Genomic DNA, 21,148 nt, shown 5'->3' with positions numbered 1-21,148 from the left:
AGTTGATTAGGGGACTGGAGGCTAAAACATAGTTGCTGAAATTGGGTATGTCTAGTTTAATGAAAAGAAGGACTAGGGGTGACATGATAGCAGTCTACCAATATCTCAGGGGCTGCCCCAAGAAGAAGAGGGAGTCAAGCTATTCTCCAAAGCACCTGAGGGTAGGACAAGTAGCAATGGATGGAAACTAATCAAGGAGAGAAGAACCTAGAAGTAAGAAGAAATTTCCTGACAGTGAGAACGATTAGTCAGTAGAACAACTTGCCTCTCGAAGTTGTGAATTCTCCAACACTGGAAGTTTTTAAGAAGAGATTGAACAACCATTTGTCTGAAATGATATAGGTCTTTCCTGTCTGAGCAGGGGGTTGGACTAGAAGACCTCCAAGATCCCTTCCAACTCTGTTATTCTGTTATTCTGCGCTTCAAGGTGTTGGTTACCACCTTTAAAGTGCTCCATGGCTTAGGACCTGGTTATCTAGAGGACCGCATTCTGCCACCGATTGCCTCCCACCGACCAATACGGGCCCACAGAGAGGGCCTCCTCAGTGTGCCGTCAGCCAAACAGTGTAGGCTGGCGACCCCCAGGGGGAGAGCCTTCTCTGTGGGGACCCTGACCCTATGGAATGAACTGCTCCCGGACATACGAAGGATCCCCGACCTCCGTGCCTTCCGTTGCGCTCTGAAGACCCTATTATTCCAGCAAGCTGGACTGACAGGATAAAGGTTTTTTAAATTGGGTTTTGATAGGGGTTTTAAAATGATCTTAGTTGGATGTTTTAAATTTGGCTGAATGATTGAATTATTTTAATAAGCTTTTAATTTTTGTTGTACATTGTTTTTACCATGGCTGTTCACTGCCCTGAATGCCTTGGGAGAAGGGCGGTATACAAATATAATAAACTAAACTAAACTAACTATACTAAATACGGGAACAGCCAGTCTAACTGTCCCAAATTGGATAAGACTTAATTGTGCAAACCCACACAGAATTAGCCTCTGCCAAAATTGTGAGTCATATTGATACACCCCAGGCATTACTTCTCCTGTGTATAGGGACCTTTAATTGTTTAAGTTCTGTCTCATGGCACCGAATTTAGGAACAACTCTCTTTTGATTGACTCAGCAATGTCCTCGCTAATATCCAGATGCCAGATGGTTAATGCTGTTCTAACCATCTTCTTCCCCTATTTTCTCTTTGGCCTGTTATGCCCCAGTTCTTTCTCTGGCAAGTGACAGTAAATCAATATAGAAGACATTGGAAAAAATTAGCAAATGAGTATTGCAGACCGTACCTACTCATCCTGGCCCAATTCACAATGAAAACCTAATGAATCTGTTAGCTCTGGGTTATAATTTCATATACTTAAAACACAGATCAACTTTGAAGACTTTTTTTTTAATGGAAAAAACCATCCCCCAGGTTACAAATTAAAAATTTGGGTGTTTGGCAGCTGGCATATATTTTACGATGGTTGCAACATCCCAGTGATTGCCATCTGCAACCTACCTAGCCAGCTTCTGCCAAAAAAAGTCAACGGGGGCATCTGGATTTGCTTAAGCATCACCTGATTCATTTAACAACTGCAGAGATTAGTTTAACAATTGTGGCAAAAAAAAAAAAATTGGGCACTGATTTAAAATTGCCTTGCTTGGCAATGGAAATTCTTCTCTCAGTTGTAAGTTGTATTAGCAAAAAACTGCCTTTTTTTTTTTTCTAAGTTCAAGCCATCTAAATCACGAAATATTTGCAGTTTGGGGAAATAAATCGTACCTTGATAGAAATACTAACAGCGATAGAAATGGAACAGAATTCTGCATTCCTCTGTATTTTAATAGTGATTTCATTCTGCAAGAACAGGTCAGTATCACAGCAACAGAAGGCGGAAAAAACGGGGTCTATGGGGATGGAAGTCTGCAGAAGCATAAAAGGTATTATTTTTATAATTCTTTATATCGTCTTTCTTTTTTCTTAATCCATTCTTTTACACTCCTGATAGTGAAAACTCCTTTTTAGCAGAGCTGCTCAGATGTCATGTAATTTTTATTAAAATTAAAACACATGGATTTTAGGATTTTTTTAAAAAAATGCTGAGGAACAATGCAGTTGCTTTACAGGAAACACATGGTCAGTTTTATTGGAGCAAAAAAGTCACATAAGGACTTAGGGGAATAGGCAATGGGTGGCCTTCCAGATGTTAGCCTGCAGCTGCAATCTTCTTTTACCGGCTAAGACTATGTAAAGTTGGAGTTTAACATCTGGAGAAAACATGCCCCAACCCTAAGCTAGACCAGCCAATACAGTGTCTAGATACTATTGACTGCAAAGCTGGAAAATGAATGAGGAAAAAAAAAGCCAATTTCCATAGACTGAACTGATTTGGGCTTTTTATGATGTTTATACAGCACCTCCATCCATTTTTCATTTTACTGTGGCTTTCTTCCAGGTTGTGTGTAGAACAGGATTTCTCAACCTAAAATGATGGATGGGGAATTCTGGGAGTTGAAGTCCACATATCTTAAAGTTGTGAAACACTGATGTAGAGCTTCTTTCTCCATTCATGGTCCTTGGTAGCCAGTGGTCAGGTGATTAAACTGTAGTCCAAAATAATCTGGAGAACAACCAGCCCAGGGAAGGCACCCAGGTTAATGTCAAGTATTGCTGCTTTAAAAGAAGGACAAATATAATAAGAGTATTGTAAGATTTGGCAGGAGGAAATAGAAACATGAAGCACATATACCGTTGCTTGCATCATTACGTTTTCTGCATCTTTTTTTAATACAATGTCCATAATTTGTCACCATCACAGAAGCTGGTAGGGCTGAAGACTATTGAACTCCCAAATCCAATGAAGGGCACCAACCTGCCATCTGTTGAAATATCTGCAGTGTCAAATCCATGGTCCACATAGCACAAGAATGTGATGCCTGTGGCCTTCCAGATGCTGTTGATTTTCAAATTCTATCAACTTTGGCCATTATTTATGCTGGTTTGGGTAAATGGGAACTCACCCAAAAAACAGTGGAGCTAGCTAGGGGAAGGAAGATACATCTGGAACTCCTGAACACAGCTATTTGTTGATTTTATTTAAAAAAAAAAATCTTCCAATAGAAAAAAAAATACAAATTAAGTCTTTTTTTAAAAAAAAACACCCCAAAATATCCAGGCCATATAAGGGTAGCCTCATTTCTTGTTTATGTATATATATATTTTTCTTCCATTTTTACTTCAACATCCTCAGAGGTTCAAGCTTTACCAGCTTCCTGGAATTTCTTCAGCAGAGGTTCACCTTCTCGGACAGCAAAGGTCAAAGGGCACTTCTGATAATACTGGGAGTCCAGCTCCAGATGATACATCACATCGGAAAGCAGGAGGGCCCGCTCCGCAGAGCACCCCGGTGCATCGTAGCTCAGGGCAGTGAAATGCACATGAAAGTGGAAATAGGATGGCTGGTAATGCAAGTAAACCCTCAGCTGGGCCTTTGCAAGGCCAAAGCGCTTTTGTATGGCCTCCTAGAAGAAATGGACAATAAGTTAACGATCATATTGAAAATGGACAGCTACTTAGCAACCGCTTCACTTAATGACCAAGTTGTTGGTCCCAACTGTGACTTGCTAAACAAGGACTACCTATAACGCAAAACATAGGATAAATAACAAAATGTATCAAATGAGGCATGGTAGAAAGAAAGCGGATTTATTTATTTATTTATTTATTTCATTTTCTAAACCAGAGGTCTTCAAACTTGGCAGCTGGCTGGAGAATTCTGGGAGTTGAAGTCCACAAGTGTTAAAGCTGCCAAATTTGAAGACCTCTGCTCTAAACTCTGGTATCTCAGATCATTCCCTGAAGGCCAACATATGGTGGAATTTATTTCTGCTATCCCCACTGACAGTTAACTGGGTTGCTTTAAATACCTACAATAACCACTAGATCCGTGATGGCAAACCTATGGCACGCATGCCACCATATCAGTGGGCATGCGACCTCAGCTCAGGTCCCACCGGAAATTGTCAAACAGGGCATTTTCGGCCTCCAGAGGACCTCTGGGGGGGGAGGGGAGGCCGTTTTCGCCCTCCCCAGACTCTTAGAGACACTCTGGAGGCTGGGGACAGCAAAAAAACGGGCCTTCCAGTCCTACCAGAAGTTGTTAAACGGGCCATTTTCGGCCTCCGGAGGATCTCCGGGGGGGGTGGGGAAGTCCGTTTTCACCTCCCCAGGCTCCTAGAAAGGCCCTGGAGTCAGGCGAGAAAGAAAAATGGGCCTACCGGGCCATTGCATGCCAGGAGCAGGGGCAGGAGGGGGGGGTCACACACGCATGCGCGGGGCATCTAGAATTATGGTTGTGGGCATGCACGCGCATGACCCTCCTGCCCCCCTCCTGGCACACAATGGCAAAAAGGTTAGCCATCACTGCACTAAGTAGTTATTTCTATTTCTCTCTATTATTTCAGAAGGAACATAAAAGAGAGAATAATTATGTCCTTGTGTGTCCTTTTGGTTGCCCATCCTGGAAACTGCATTTCAAACCGGATAATCTTTGGTCTGATGCAACAGCTATTGTCATAGTAAGCAGAAGGTTGTTTTTTTAAAAAATAACTCTGCTATCTGAGCACATCACTGTGTCTAACACTCATCCTGGACTCTGATAAGAATCAGAATTGCCCTCGTTAAGAAAGATAATTCCTTGCAGTAGATTTTCCCAGCCTGGTGCATTCTGGGTATGCTGGCCCTAAACTCCTCACCAGCACAGGTTGTCAGAGAGAACCTACTCATTGTGAACTGATAGCTCTTGTTTGTTTCTCAGAACTTCAATCTACTCCTAACTACATGCAAGCATTGTACAGAAATGTCATCGGCTCTCCTTCCATTTCTTAGTGTTTGAACCCAATTGTATTAGTTTTTCTCCTCCCATCTGTTCTGGTGTTTGCTTATTTGCCAACTGCCGACCAAATTAAATACAGGCAGTTAAGTGCTTTGGAAACCTTTAGGCATGGTTTCCGAAGCAGTCCAAGGAGAACAATTGGCTCACTCTCACATCTCCTCCTCAAACCACAACATTACGCTTTTGCAACCTATTGTGGTTACTATGGCAGGTGCACTGAACTCAAGGGTCTACCACAGGTAATTGTGCAATAGGACCATTTTTGCAAAGCAGATCTGTGCACCTCAACAGGGACTACATTCTGCCTGCAGCAGAGCTGACTCTTAAACAAGCAGGGGGAAAATTGCAGCTGCCCATGGGCTTGGAAGCCGCTTCCCCCAGATTTTCCATTTGGGCCCATGCTCGCCGGGCACAATGCCATCCCATTCTGAAAAGACCTCTCTGCAACATCTGGTCCCGAAGAGACGCATTTCGTTTTTCCAGTTCTGCCTGGCATCGGCCAATTCATCGCAAGGGAAAAATAATTCTGCCCAGAAGAAGATGAGGAAGAGGCAGGGGACAGCTGAGGGAAGAGGTGCAGACAATCAACTAACAAAGGAGTTGCTATAAAGTGACGATGTGCCCCATAAGCAACGAGTTGAATAAATTCAACATGAAAACTCCACAATAAATTACATAGACGGCATACATCCTCTGGTCTGCCAGCCGCAGCTTCGCCATGCTGATCTAATAAGAGGCAATTCTGTTGCTGTCATGAAACATTTTCTCAGAATTTCTTCGGAAATGACTAAGCAGTTTGAGGGAAGAGATGTAGGATTTCCTCCCCACACCCTGGAATTTCCCTTTCATGGACTGGGTGCCAACGGGGAGCTAACTCATCTCTACCAAAAAGGAGAGGATTGAACTGATGTTGTACTGCTTATGTTAGAGGTAAAACAATTCATAGTTTTTATTTAAAAAAAAACTAACAAGGAAAAAGGAACCTATTTTGAAAGATTTATAACAGGGTAAAGCACCTGAGGGTGAAGAAAATACATTACACTGCTAATATTCATCACTGTCTTTGTGATTAAAAACATTTCCTAAGTTAGACTGACATTTAAAAATAAATCTGAAGCATTCTGTGTCTTTCTTAGTTTCTTACAGATCTACATGAATGCTCTTGCGGATCAGGAAATAAGAGCTAGGAAGTTCTAAATATATTATTTTTTTTTCTAGAAATGGAAAAAAAACAACAGTGGCAAAAGAAGACCTCCCCGCCCCCTCTTCATTTTCTCTCAAAAACACAAGACCATTGCAGAATTGCAATGGAATTATAATTCACAATTCAGAATTGCAATGGAATTATAAATTGTGAATTATGCCCTCATTAATTCGCAACCTTGGATATCTGCAGGGAAAATGCTATTTTGAAAATCATTGTCAGAGTTTCTCTAATTGCGAGCTAATATTAGAGCTAATAATAAGAGAAGGCTACTCAGTTTCAGCAACACAACAAGAATCTGGGATGATCAGGAAACTTAGAATTAGAAGATTCAAAACCTGGTTGAAGTGAAAGAGATACCGACCCCTCCTTCTTTCAAGATGTTTCTCAGCAAAGGGAGATGCTCAGCCGTAAGATCTCTCACTGACTTGATTCCCCTGCGGTGGCAGATTGCAATCAAGTATAGATCCTCAAGCTGTAAATACAGAACAAGGCTGGTGAAGTCAGAGGTATAATTAAATGCTTTTCACTTTTCGCATTGGTCAATCCTAAAGCAACATTAACTTTTCCCCCCTGTAAAAATGATCTACAAATTACTAGATCAGTGATGACTAACCTGTCAGCGTTCCAGAAAACCCCCATATTAGGCCGGAAGCTTCAATGCTGCCACCTCCTCATGTGTGGGAAAGTAGGAGGGGTTTTTTTCAGATTCGGGATTTCCCAGATGTGCCAGTTTACCTATTTCTAGTAAAGAGAACTTTGGAAAATGCCTGCTTCTGCGTCTTTACTGGGAATCGGGGGTTTTCTGGAATGCTGACATTATCCCGAATCTGAAAAAAACCCCTCCTACTTTCCCACACATGAGGAGGTGGCAGCACTGAAGCTTCCGGCCTAATATTGCTTCCAAGGCTGACATAACCTTTTTGCCATTGCGTGCCAGGAAGGGGGCGGGGGAGGTTCATGTACATGCGTGCCCACACCCATAATTCTATGCGCCCTGCCCTGCGCACACAATCCCCCTCCCCCCCCGCTCCTGGCACACGATGGCCCAGTAGGCCCGTTTTTCTTTCTCACCTGGCTCCAGATCCTCTCTATGCATCTGGGGAGGGCGAAAATAGCCCCCACCCCCTCGGGGGCCCTCCGGAGGCCCAAAATGGCCCATTTCCCAACTTCTGGTTGGACAGGAAGTGACCTTTTTTGCTGTCCCCAGCCTCCAGAGCCTCTCTAGGAATCTCTGGAGACTGGAGACAGCAACAAACGTCACTTCCTGTCCAACCGAGAGTTGGGAAATGCGCTGTTTCAGGACTCTGGAGGGTCTCCGAGGGGGTGGGGAAGGCTGTTTTCGCCCTCCCCAGATGCATAGAGTGGATCTGGAGCCAGGTGAGAAAGAAAAACGACCCACCCACCCCCTGGGCCCCCCGGAGGCGGGAAACAGCTTGTTTCCTTACTTCTGGTGGGCCCAAAAGGCCCAAAAATCAGCTGGCCGTCGCACACATGCACGCTGGAACTGAATTGGCGTGCCCACTGATATGGCTACGCATGTCCCCTGTGGCATGTGTGCCATAGGTTCGCCATCACGGTACTAGATAGAAGTAAATTATAGCTTGCAAGAAGTATGTGTAAGAGTAAAGAAGCAATAAAAATACAATTAAAAGTGAGGAATGAATAAAGTTAAAATGCTGGAAATAAATTCAGTCATGAATGTAAACAGATTGTACATACTACAAACTTTACACATACTGATTTCTGATATACCGAAGATCACTGAATTGTATCTCAAATGTCTTTATCTACTGTGGAGTCTGCAAGAAAGCTAACCAAGTCAAATAAAACTTCCTGAAATGCACATTAAAAACAGTAACATCATCAAACCCAAAAGACAATGAAAAGTATAATGGTTGATCTAAGTCCTTCTTTACATGACTTAGATTTTTAAAGCAGGACGTTGTTTTTCAAGATCATGACACTCCCCTATGCTCCTGGTAAGTTTGATGCACCAAATTTAAACTGGGGTTTTTTTTCACGGATGGTCACTTTTTAACCCCATGACAATACAGGAAATTGTGAGAACAAAGGAGCTGCCTTGTTGGTTCCAGAACAGAAAATATTACTATTTCATGTGGCACATTGTGTGGATCTTGGTGTGTAATTGACAACACAACTCCATTGTATTCAGTTTGCTAGAGTAAGAATTTGGTGTCTTGCAACTTTAAAATTTGAGTTTACTTCTCATTCCCTTTGCAGTGTCCATTATCTTCTGCCAACAGCTATGGACAGGCTATGCTGGTGTGATCCAGCAAGAAAATATTGAAACAAAGAATTAATTGTAAGCTCACAAGCATTATGGTGGAAAAGCACAATTATTTCATACAAGCTTTACATGCCTAAAGCAATTTGGTAGACAGATAAAGCAGTTTCATTGCACCGATTTTGAACTCTGATCTTGTAAATGGGAACTCTGAAAAAGAACATTTATCTATAGATGGCTGAGCTACATTTCTTGATTTCTGTTCTGTTCAGAACAGGAAGCTCTATAAAAAGGCATGAAGTTGATGCATATTTAAAATGAGGATGAGCTGAAATTTCATGATTTTACAAACCAGAAAACGCCTTCCGAAGAAATCACATATAAAAAAACCTCACAGCCTTACTTATTAAAATTAGTTCATTAAAAATTACAGAGTGGCAACCAAAACCATCTATGTTAAAGTACACCATCACTCTTTCAGTTCAGTAGGTGACACATAAATCATGGTTTGTTTGACCAAGGTTTGAATAAGCCACAGATGAACAGAGTTCACAGCCAGCGTTCACAAATGGGTGAACACAACAAAAGGAGGTTAAAAAAACTCCCTATAAACCCATGTATGGAATAATCATAGTTCTCGGGAACTGGGCAGTATATAAATTTAATAAATAAATAAGTGTAAGGAAATAGGCCTGATATCCCAAAGGATCTATATTTGGGAAGCAACATAAAAAGATTGATTTTTTCCCCCCAACAACAAAAAGCCACATTCTAAAAGCTTATGATGTATATCATAACAGTATATCTTCTGTTAATGGCCTTTACTAACTTCACCATCAAAGAGATGTACAGTAAAGCAAAAAGCTTGGTTACAATGAATTCTTTTTATAAATTGCTTTTTAAACTAGTTGGTGTTTCCGAACATGGCAAAGATTTTTAAGGCATCTGTTCTTTCGTATAAAATCTTATAGCAAGGGACCAGTTGCTAGGGGAACAAGATATATATTTGGTGAATTAAAAAGCGTGGCCTGAAGGTCGAATAAAAAAGTTTTTACAAACCCAATCACCAAGGGAGATTGGTACAAGATAAGTAAAAATGAAACATTGCATTCATTACAGAGTGCGAAGAATTTCAAGCTTCTAATTTTAGTCATTGTCTTGGTTTTCACTACAGGGTGCTTAAAGCAAGGCTGGTAACTACTTGAAGACATCCTAACAGTTCTCCAATTCTATTTCAACTTAGTTACATGTATTAATCTAGAAGTGTCAAAATCCTGTGTGCTGGGCCATGGCTGGAAAAATCCTGTGGCTGGCCATGGCTGGTATGTCAGAAGCAGTGGTGAAATCCAAATTTTTTTACTACTGGTTCTGTCGGTGTGGCTTGGTGGGCGTGGCTTGGTGGGCGAGGCAGGGGAAGGATATTGCAAAATCTCCATTCCCACCCCACTCTGGGGCCAGCCAGAAGTGGTATTTGCCGGTTCTCCGAACTACTCAAAATTTCCGCTGTCAGAACCTGCTGGATTTCACCCCTGGTCAGAAGCATTTCAGAGACTTCAGGTGCATCAAATGCATCTTGGACCCACAGAGGTTTTTGTAGAGAAAGGACTCGGTTTTGCACGCTGTTCTAAACCAGTTGTGGCTCCTTCGACAAACCATGTTTAAAAAAATTGTGGTGTTGATACAACCTGTAACCCAACCAAGGGGACTTTCGTTTTATCAAGCAGCAAAAGAGGATGTGAGAGGCTTGAAACTTTTCTGAGGTCAGGAAAAGCAACCTATTCTCCAAGAGCCGGTCTTACTTGCAAAATAGCAACTCCTCCTTCAAAGAGTGTTTTTTTTTACCTTACCTGTTTTTGATTCCATTTAAAATCTGGAATGAGAACAAAACCGTTGATGGTATCTGGATTTTCATAGACAATTCGATCAGCTTCAGCTTTCTTCTCCAGGATGTTGTATACCCACTAGAAAAAGATAAAATGCATTTATTTATTTATTAAATGTATATGCTGCCCAAGCGACAAATTAATTGCTTAAAATCAGATTGACCTCATGCAATGCATATCTCCAAGCCGGGCTGTTATTTTAATTTGTTCTTTGCTCACAGAAATTTCATTTTGGGTTCTGAAATACAAAATGTCACTTGAATTCCACAAAGAACAACAACATTAGTTTCCTAACTAATGCAAGCTACACTTCATTGACCTGAAAACAATCAAATATCATGTCAGAGCCGAGGTCAATCTTGGAGAGGAAATAGAATTATTTTCATCTTCATCCCCACTGCATTTCTAGCCAGTGATTGAAGAAATAGGTTTTCTTTTTTTTCTCCAAAGTGAATCATACCCTGTCACTTCTGAAAGCAAAACACTCGATTTAATCAACGCTTAGACACATAAAATGGCAGCACTTCCGAAGAACATTGGCGCAACCTCCCACATAAAAAGGATAATGGATTTGCCATGAAACTGACTGCAGTGAAGCAAAACTAGATTGGGAAGTAGGACAAGGAAAAGAAATCATGTACAAAATGATACAACTTTCAAATTTCTTTAGGCATCGAATCGTCCCTTATTTTTTTATTTTTATTTTTACTAATTTCTGTACAAAATTCAAGGCCATAGCGCCCATTGGGGAAACGTTAGGCCAGGAAGCCCCAAATTAATTCCAGGGTAAATCCAGGAGCACCTTTTAAAACTATAGGGCTCTCTTGAGCCTTATAAAGTCAGCTTCAAATGGAGTGGCTTATGAGCATCGTAAAATAAATAAATCAGAATAAAAGGAAGTTGTCTGCTGAGGCTCAGCATGATTCGGGCCCCCTCAGGGGCAGCTTTTGACACGAAGAGCACTTGGAAGGAAGAGTTTAGAAATTTAGTACACCAGAAACTGCTGTACTTGAACATTTGAAACCATCATTAAGTCTTGCTATTTAACTCCAGGGTGCGTGAGATATTTCTGCGTAAGTCTGCCCACATGGAACACACCAAGAAGTTATGCCAGTCGCATGACTTATAATAGGATGGAAGCATTTTAAGGAGGATACAAGATCTGGTGTTTGACAGACTGAGCTGCTTTGCACAACAAATGCCTTTTCACAAAATCAAATGTCAGTTGGACTGTATCACAACTAGGGACTTGGCTTGGCTGGAGGAAGTATTTTGTTTTATTTCATTTTTTATGTATGTATGTATGTATGTATGTATGTATGTATGTATGTATGTATGAATGAGTGTGTGTGTGTGTGTGTGTGTGTGTGTGTGTGTGTGTGTGTGTATATAAGAGAAGAAAAAATCAAGGCACGTTTGGAGCACGAAAAGCAAATTGTGCTGCCAGATACAAGAAAGAAAAAGGCCAGACATTTGCAGCTGTACATAATTACAAACATATCACAATGACACATTTGACGGTGCAAAAATCTCAAATAGGGTTGCACTCTGTGAACCTCTGCTAAAGCCCTGCTGTTCTGTTCCAATTCTCACACTTCAAATGAAAGGAAATTCTATGTCTTTTTCTTTCAAGGAGTGGATTGCCTAAAAAAGAATTCTGTGCAGCTTGGGGGGGGGGGGGGGGGGGCTCAGATGGTGAGCCAACAGAAAAGGCACTATTCTATTCCTCTCATCTGCCTTATTTCAAGTTATATACAAACTATTAATCATGGTTTCAAACAAAGTTAAAACAGTCCAACCAGAAACACTGGATGCTTAAGCTTTGTAATGTAATAAGCCTAGAGCTACCATCAGAGGTGGGCTGCTGCCAGTTTGTGCCGGTTCTCTAGAACTGGATGTTAAGGATCTGCGCAATTCGGCGAATCGGCAAATCCCACTTCTGGCTGGCCCCGCCCCACCCCGCCCCTCCCAGCTGTCCCTTGCACCCCGTTTTCACATCCAGGGTGGTGCTGGGACGCCTAGCAGGCCCAAAATGGGGTGGGGGGTGTCATGCCCCCCCCATGCCCTGTTTTCACTTCCAGGGTGGTGCTGGGAGGCTAGCAGGCCAGGGGTGGGTTCTACTTACCTTTACTACTGGTTCACAACGGGGCCGCACGTGCACTCCCTTTGCTCTCTCGCGTGCGTGCGCTTCTGCTATAGAACAGGTCTGAACCAGGGGCAACCCACCACTGTAGCAGGCCCAAAACGGAGTGGGGCGTTTTGGCTGCCAGAAAACTGTGGGGTGAGTTTGAAATGGGGATTTTGCATTATGTTTGCTCATAAGTAAGTAGGAACCAGTAAAAGAGGAATAGAAAAATCCCTATCTGTAGATCAGCATTTTTCAGTCTTGGCAAGTGTAAGATAGACCAACTTCATGCTGCCTGGGGAATTCTGGGAATTGAAGTCCATGCACCTTAAAGTTGCCAAAGTTGAGAAGCATAGGTCTACATTAGAGTTTAGGATTTTCCTTAACAAATAGTGATTAAAGCGATATGAACCATTACTGGACTTTTTGTGAGAAACTGAAATTAAAAGTTGATCTGGGCTTTGGTAATTATATATGGGATTCTGGAAATAATGTAGACAAATGTTAATCTTAGAGTAAGAGTTTGATATATTTTGTACTTATATCTGTACCAAAGGAAGTTAGAAATCATTCTTTTTTGGTTTTCCTTCTTTTCCTCTTTCTTTCTTGCACTTTCACTCTTTTTCTTTCCTGAGCCTTTTCTTTTTTCAAATCTGTTTTTTATTTGTTTATCCCTTAGCTTTGTATTTTTTTGATGTATGAAGGATCAAATACTCAGCCATTATAATTCTACATTCCTTATTTACAGAAATCGTATCAAAATTTAGAATGAAATCCACCGGGATCCATCTCATATAAGGCAGCTCTGAGTCCCTCTAACCAAAAAGTGTTTATCGATAGAAGAGAATATTTGTAGCTCAGGGTTGAACTGCAGATGTTTCATTACTGTAGAAAGTTAGCACCCACCCCTGTCCTAGAAGAATGAAATATTCTAGGAAATATTAAAAAGGCAGAATATCATAGCTCCCTGGATGAGAAAAGGAGAAACATGCTCTTGGAAAGCAGCCCCCACCTTTGTTGATCGCCCCAGCAGATATTTTGGTGCCAACCTATCTGCAAGACAAAAGGTTGAGCCAGTTCATCTACAAAACAAAAGAATCTCACCCTCAGGACATGATAGGATTAGCCCTCTACCCAGCTCACTACATGGCACCAACAAAGCCCATCATTGCATCAGAATCATGACCCATGACCCCACATGGGAGCTTACAACCAATCAGGATACTTGCCCTTGCCACAGGAACAGGAAGCAAGGTCATAGCCCAAAAGAGGGTATAAATCTATCCTTCTCTCTCACCCATGTGCTCATTTTGCCCAGGACCAAACCATGTGGTCTTGTCCGCTATTAAAACCATCCTTCCAAGCAGTCTCCATGTTTCCAGTGTCTTTCTCCCCACTTGGAACTGAACCCAGATGGATGTTTCTTCCAACATTACCAAACTAAGTAACATCATCAGTACTAGAACGGAGTGGAGTTTGCTCTTATTTTCCTATACTAGCGGCTTACCCTGTCAGTATTGATCAGTTGATTCACAAACAATGTTTTGATTGGTGCCAGATCTCTACAGCCTCAGGCAGAGAAGGCTATTCTGCACCCCTCCCTCAAATGTTCTTTAAAATACGGAGTTTCCCAGCATTCCTTTAGGAACCTCCAACATGCAAACTGTGGTTACTCATCTTAAAATGAATCCTCTTTACCTGGAGCTTCAACATTTGCTGTTTGCTAGGAAGATGTGTAGCTAAAAGTCAGTCTATATTTAGTGTACATCTGACTTTGGGGATATTTCTTCCTAACCAAACAAAAGTGTATTTTCTGTGCAGTTCACACCCCTTGCTCACTGGATCTGGATGTCACAAAGCAAAGCCCACATTTTGTAATTAACCCCTGCGCCCCGTTTTGACTGGCAGAGTGCTGCAGGAGGCTGAGTGCTGTTACGTCCCTGGCCACGCCCGCCCACCCAGTTATTAGGGCACAGAACCGGTTGTTAAAAAATTTGTAGCCCACCACTGGCTACCATTATTTAGGCTCCAAAAATCTAAATCATCCCCACCAACACTGAGAGGGCAAGCCACCAGAATATAAACTGACAGCAAACAGCACTCCTTACTAGCACTGATGATGTTACCTAGTTTGGGTCATGAAGCGCCTGCAAGAAAACAAGCAAGATCAGAGAGCACCAGGGACGCCACAATCCTCTTCCTCCTCCTCCTTTCCCTCCCCCTCCCTCTCCACTCCCCACTCCCCACTCTCTTCTAGCACAGATGATGTTACCTTGTTTGGGTAAGGAAACGTCTGCAAGAAAACAAGCAAGATCAGAGAGCACCAAGGATCCCTCATGTCAGCCAAGTGGGACACCTTGCCAACAGCCAACTCACTGTGGTCAACTCACCACAATCAACTTGTCACAGCCAATTAACTGCAGCCAACTCGCTGCAGGACAACTTGCCACGGCCTACTCACCACAAGACAACTTGCCGTGGGATAATTGAATAATTCAATGTAATTATTTAAAATAAATATTTTAATTTTTCTCATTCACATTTCATTCTGTCCCTCCTTTTGCATCCCTTCTTTAATGATTCTCTTCTATCATTTCTTTGATATTAGTGTAACTCTAATATCCCACAGCGAGTTGTCCCATGGCAAGTTGGCCATGGCGGGTTGGCCATAGCAATTTGGCTGCGGTGAACCTGAGCTACAAATATTCTCCTTCATCTAAATGTCCGCCGATTTTCATCTGCTGGTAATCTGGATTTTTACATCCCAGAGAAGGGGCACAGTGGCAACTGCAGGTAATTATAATTAGAAATTGATTAAAGGAAACAGAATTATTTACTCTAACCCTATAACCTAAGGGAGCAGATAAATTAAATCTCACGGCATATACAGGTCTTTGAAAGTAGACTGTTTTACCCAGTAACAAATGAATAAATAAATAAAAGGGACATGGTGGCTCAGTGGCTAAGACACTGAGCTTGTCGATCAAAAGATCAGCAGTTCAGCGGTTTGAATCCCTAGTGCCGCGTAATGGGGTGAGCTCCCATTACTTGTCCCAGCTTCTACCAATCTAGCAGTTTGCAAGCATGTAAAAAATGCAAGTAGAAAAACAGGGACCATCTTTGGTGGGAAGGTAACAGCGTTCCGTGCACCTTTGGCGTTTAGTCATGCCGGCCACATGACCACGGAGACGTCTTCGGACAGTGCTGGCTCTTCGGCTTTGAAACCGAGATGAGCACAGCCCCTTAGAATCGGGAACGACTAGCACGTATGCGCGAGGGGAACCTTTACCTTTACTAAATGACTGCATCCTTTTTGAAGGAAAAATACATCTCCCTAGGAGAAGCTCTGAGTGAAGGTGACAGGCCTTAGTTCTCTTGTATCAAGTAACCCATAATTGAATATTGTCTGTATGACTGAAAAAGCAGATGGTGGCAGGGTGCTTCTGAAATAGGCTGAGAAAGAAATCTGCAGGGCTGAAGTTAAAGAATGCCAGCAGGAGGTGAGGGAAATACAGCAGCAATTGCCAAGCACAATGTGACGCTAGTTAGAGAATGTTATTTTTGTCTAGCGCTTGCTAAACAGATCGAGCCCCTATCAATTATCCTGTCACCTAAAATGCGAGGTTCTTCATCGAAACCTCTTGTCCTAGTATTATCTAATTAATTAAACATAATGTCAGAGTCCGGTGGTATTTCCAAAACAATCTCTCTCTCGCTTTGAGCTATCGGTCAGGAGAACCATCTCATTCATCCCTGTTTATGCATTTTTAAAATCAAAAGACAGAATACCAAAGCTTGCAAATGCAAGGAGAAGAAAAGGCCAACGGATCATTATAATGCTCCCAGGTGAAGCCTGTGTAATAATGACCTGCCCAGGTTCATACACCATAAACATAATAACTCCCTACTTGAACATGTATATTAAAGATCGGTGCAACAAAGCAGATTCCCTACTACACACATCTCTAGTGAAGAAGCCACATTAAATTTGGGGGAGGAGGAAAAGGGTGAGCCTGTTAAGGTCCTTAGTCCTCCTCCAAGTTCAAAACATTCTTAAAGATCCATCTCATCCTGGGCACCCTTTTTTTTGAACTATTACCATCTGGCAGACGGTACAGGATAATAAAAACAAGGACAAATAGGCTGAAAAGCAGCTTCTATCCCAGAGCAGTAACTATATTGAATTCTACTGTATAGTGCAATATTAATGCAATATCAGGGGTTTTCAATTCAATTGTGTAGAATGTGAAGGACATGTGTTTGTGTTTTATTTTTATAGTTATAATGTACACTGAAGATGGCATTTAATTTCATTGTACGAGGTGCAATGACAATAAAGTAAATTAAATAAACTCCAGAATTACAATTCTATTTTTTTTTTCAATATCTGGGAGTGAATTCAATTAAATCAAATAGTGCTCCTTCTGTAATATTGTACTGTAAGCATGTGTAAGCTGAGATTCAGCTCTTGTTATTCTGCCTTCCCCTTGCACTTTCTACTTCTTCTTTGGTCCCTATAACTTTCTCAACTTTTTGTTGTTGAGTAGCCTGCCAGGAACCACACCTTACAAAATATCTAAGGTGCCAGAACAATTGGCCAAATCGGGACAAAAATTACCGTAACTAACAGGGAATTTAAAAGAATGGATGTTGCTTACCTGAACATCCTTTCTGGGCGCGCTGCTGAAGAATCCAAGAGCGTGGGTAATATCCCTCAGGTTGCCTGAAAATACTGAGTGTATGTCACTTTAAATGTTTGTTGACTCCTCCCCTAGGGACTGGCTGAGGCTCAGTTTCTTTCACGAAGGATGTCCTAACAAGAGTCAAGTCCATCCAGGATCAGGAAGCAGAAGCCGCAACGGGTGGGTTGGATTCTTCAGCAGCGCGCCCAGAAAGGATGTTCAGGTAAGCAACATCCATTCTCTGGCGCGCTGCTTGGAAGAATCCAAGAGCGTGGGATGTACCCAAGCAAGTACTAGATGGGAGGGGAGGCTGGATGCTCCCGGTTGTCTGCAGCAGAGATCACAGATTGCAGAACTCGCCGTCCGAAGGACGCCTCAGCCGAGGCAAAGGAGTCAACTTTATAATGTCGCACAAAGGGAATGAGGGAGGTCCAGGTGGCTGCTCGACAAATGTCCAGGACGGATGCCTGTGTGGCCCACGCCGCCGAAGTCGCGGCGCTCCTAGTTGAATGCGGCAAGATGCGTCCCGGTGGAGACTTGTTGCGAAGGGTGTATGCCGTAGAGATGCAAGCTTTGAGCCACCGCCCAATGGTGGACGAAGAGACTTTGTGCCCCATTGAAGCTGGCAGGAAAGATACAAATAGCGCTTCCGATTTCCGAAACTGGGAAGTCCGCTTAATGTAGTGCCGGAGAGCGCGCCGGACATCGAGTTTATGCCATTGGGCTTCTCTGTGATGATGAGGTCGCGGACAAAAATCCGGCAGAATTAGCTCTTGAGCTCGATGGAAGAGCGAATTGATTTTGGGCACAAAGGCGGGGTCAAGTCGGAGAATCACCCTGTCCTGATGAAAAATGCAAAGGTCTGAGCGGACAGAAAGGGCCGCGAGCTCAGAGACCCGCCTCGCCGACGTGATCGCCACTAGAAAAACGACCTTAAGGGTCAGGAATCGAAGAGGAATAGAAGACAGGGGCTCAAAGGGTGGAGACATCAGGGTCTGGAGCACCAGTGACAGATCCCAGGATGGGTACCTATGTATTACTGGCGGATGCAAGTTCGTGGCACCTCTAAGAAATGTTCGAACTCTCCGATCCAAGGTCAGTGGGCGATCCGGTGACTTTGACAAAACCGAGTTCAAGGCAGCTACCTGCCGTCTCAGGGTATTCGGGGCTAGGCCGCTGTCCAATCCGTCCTGGAGGAACTCAAGGAGAACAGGAACTGATGCCCCGGCCGGGTCTACGCTGTTATTGCGACACCAGCGGCGAAAGGCCTGCCAAGTAGCCTCGTAAATTCGTAGAGTTGAAGCCCGACGGGAGGCTTGCATGGTGGTAATGACTCGCCCCGACAGGTTGTCCTTCCTCAGGAGGGCCCTCTCAAATGCCAGACGGCCAGTTGGAGCCACTCCGGTTCCGGGTGTAGGATGGCTCCCTGGCTGAGAGAGACCCTGTCCTGGGGAATTCTCCATGGCTGGGATATCGACAGATCCAGTAAATCCGCATACCACGGTTGTCGCGGCCAGTGCGGGGCGACCAGGAGGACCTCCGCGCCCTCCGACAGAATTTTGCGCACTACCCTTGGGAGAAGAGGGATTGGAGGGAAGGCGTATAATAGGCCGCGGGGCCATGGACATCGCAGGGCGTCCGTCCCTTCGGACCCCGGACTTGGGAATCTGGAGTAAAAGCGAGGCAGCTGTGTGTTGCAGGGGCTCGCAAACAAGTCCAGAATAGGAAGGCCGAATCTGGCCGACAGAAGCCGGAAGAGAGTTGGGTCCAGGCGCCACTCCGCATGGTCGATTTGAGAGCGGCTTAACCAGTCCGCCTGGGTATTCTCCTTCCCGGAGATGTGTTGAGCTGAGATGGAGAGGACGATCCCCTCCGCCCAGGAAAGAAGGGAGATCGCCTCGTCCAGCAATGGTTTGGAATGCGTGCCGCCCTCCCGATTCAGGTGTGCCTTGGCCGTGGTGTTGTCGGTCAAGACCAGCACGTGTTGACCTTGGATGTCGGGTTGGAAATGCCGGAGGGCGAGGTGGATGGCCCTCAACTCCAGCCAATTGATATCGTGATGTAGGTCCGAGGTTGACCAAAGACCCTGGGCCATCTTCGCGGACAGATGGGCACCCCACCCCAGTAAACTCGCATCCGTTGTCACTGTTATCCTTACTGGCTCTTGAAAGAAGCATCCCTTCGAAATAGCGGGGGAAGTCCACCAACGGAGTGATCGGCGAATGGGACCAGGGAGCCTGACCCTCGATGTTGAATTGCTGCCCATGGACTTCTGATGGGGCAGGAGGAACCATTGGAGGGGGGCGAGAATGTAGGCGAGCCCACGGCACGATGTTGATGCATGAGATTAGTTTCCCGAGGAGCTGTGATAATTGAAGAATAGAAACTGTCCGGGAACACTGAATCTGGGCAATTGCCGTGGCGATGCTGTGGCAACGATCCGGGGCCAGGAAGACGTGACACGAGGCCGAATCGATGATGGCCCCCAGGTGTTGAATACGATGAGTGGGCTGGAGGTAACTCTTCTCCAAATTTAGGGAGAAACCATGCCGTTGAAGGGAATCTCGAACTGCCTCCAGGTCCCTGAAGGCTTTGTGTTGAGAGTCGGACAGGATGAGGATATCGTCCAGGTAGCAGAGGACTCTGATGGGAATGAGCCGAAGCGAAGCTGCTACTACAGCGAGGATCTTCGTAAAGGTTCTGGGGGCAGACGAGAGACCGAACGGCATGGCCCTGTACTGGAAGTCCTGGTTGTCGTAGGAGAAGCGAAGGAATCGCCGATGGGAGGGCCTGACCGGAATATGGAGGTAGGCCTCCTTGAGGTCGATGGAAGTCATGTAGTCGGCTTGTCTGATGGCGGCCAAGATCGAATGAAGGGACTGCATTTTGAATTTGTGGTAGGCGATCAATTTGTTTAACTGCTTTAAGTCCAATATCCCCCTCCAGCCTCCCGAGCTCTTTGGAACCAGGAAAAATATTGAATAGAAACCGGTCCCACGATGTTCTGTGGGAACGGGCTCTATAGCGTGAATGTCCAGGAGGTGATGTATTTCCGAGGACATCAGGCGTCTCTTTTCGGGGTTCCTGGAGACCGGGCATCGGATGAAACGATGAGGAGGGCAGGAGGAGAACTCCAGGGTGAGTCCCAGACGAATGGTTTGTAGGACCCATTCGTCTGTCGTAGTTTGGAACCACTGGTGGAAGAAATGATGCAGGCGGCCGCCGATAGGGTAGGGTTCGGAGCAGTCATTTCCCTCTCCGGAAGGGCCGGGAGGCTCCTCCGCGAAAGGGGCGTTTCGGAGGCTGTTGCCGCCTGGTGCGGTCCCGAAAGGACTGCCTGTCCGACGGACGGTCGTAAGAAAAAGATGAAGGACGATAGGTGGAAGCGGAGCTGGGGCCAGGATCCGCCCGAAATGAAGGCCGCTGATTATAAGGTAAGTAGCGACGCTCCGCTCTGCGATAGGACGATGGCATGATTTTCTTTTTGTCCTTATCCTCTATGAGGATGGGGTCGAGTGCCTCCCCGAACAGCCGAGATCCTTTATATGGAGCTGAAGCAAGCTTCCATTTGGATTTTACGTCCGCACGCCAGTGTCGGAGCCACAGGAGGCGACGAGAGGTGACGGTTGACGCCAGAGATCGCGACGCGAACCTGGTTGCTGCCAGAGCCGCATCTGCGGAGTATTCCGTCGCTGCCACCAGCTTGTTAACATCCTGGTGGAGGCGCCGGTCATCAGGCGGGAGTCGCTCCTGAAGCTGGCGGAGCCAGATCAGGGAGGCCCTGTTAAAGAAAGAGGCCGAGGTGGCGGCGCGTATGGCCCAGGCCGCAGTTTGATGGGCCTTGCGGAACACTAGTTCGGCTCTCTTGTCCTCAGAGCGCAAGCCGTCTGCAGTGTCGTTGGACAGCACCGTGGAGGACGTCAGGGCTGCAATTGGTGCGTCGACCGACGGGAGTTCAAGTAAATCCTGCAGACTGGGCGCTGAGCAAAACAGCTTTTTGTCAATGCCGTTGGGTGCTGCGAGCGCTCCCGGCTGGGCCCAGGGCCGCTGAACGGTTTCAGAGAATAGTTGTGGGCAGGGAATGAACTCCTGGTCGGGTTGCGGCACGGCAAAAAGAGCATCA

The 21,148-nt window shown here is 44.6% G+C and overlaps 1 protein-coding gene across 1 annotated transcript in view; it reads right to left on the bottom strand.

Moving 5' to 3' along the window:
• Nucleotides 1-1,790: 1,790 nt before the first annotated feature.
• The window catches only part of DCPS (decapping enzyme, scavenger), a 76,305-nt gene continuing 56,947 nt past the window's right edge, over nt 1,791-21,148 (bottom strand). Inside the window, exons 4-6 of the mRNA XM_070952283.1 lie at nt 10,183-10,296; nt 6,452-6,562; nt 1,791-3,510 (exon numbers count right to left, since the gene is read on the bottom strand). Coding sequence (XP_070808384.1) covers nt 3,244-3,510; nt 6,452-6,562; nt 10,183-10,296 — 492 coding nt within the window. The 3' untranslated portion in view covers nt 1,791-3,243. The remainder of the gene's footprint in view (nt 3,511-6,451; nt 6,563-10,182; nt 10,297-21,148) is intronic.

The sequence above is a fragment of the Pituophis catenifer genome, unplaced genomic scaffold (assembly GCF_029215685.1).
Source record: "Pituophis catenifer annectens isolate HBS135680 unplaced genomic scaffold, rPitCat1.0.hap2 SCAF_12, whole genome shotgun sequence".
Taxonomy (NCBI): Eukaryota; Metazoa; Chordata; class Lepidosauria; order Squamata; family Colubridae; genus Pituophis; species Pituophis catenifer.
This window is presented reverse-complemented; position numbering and strand designations above follow the sequence as displayed.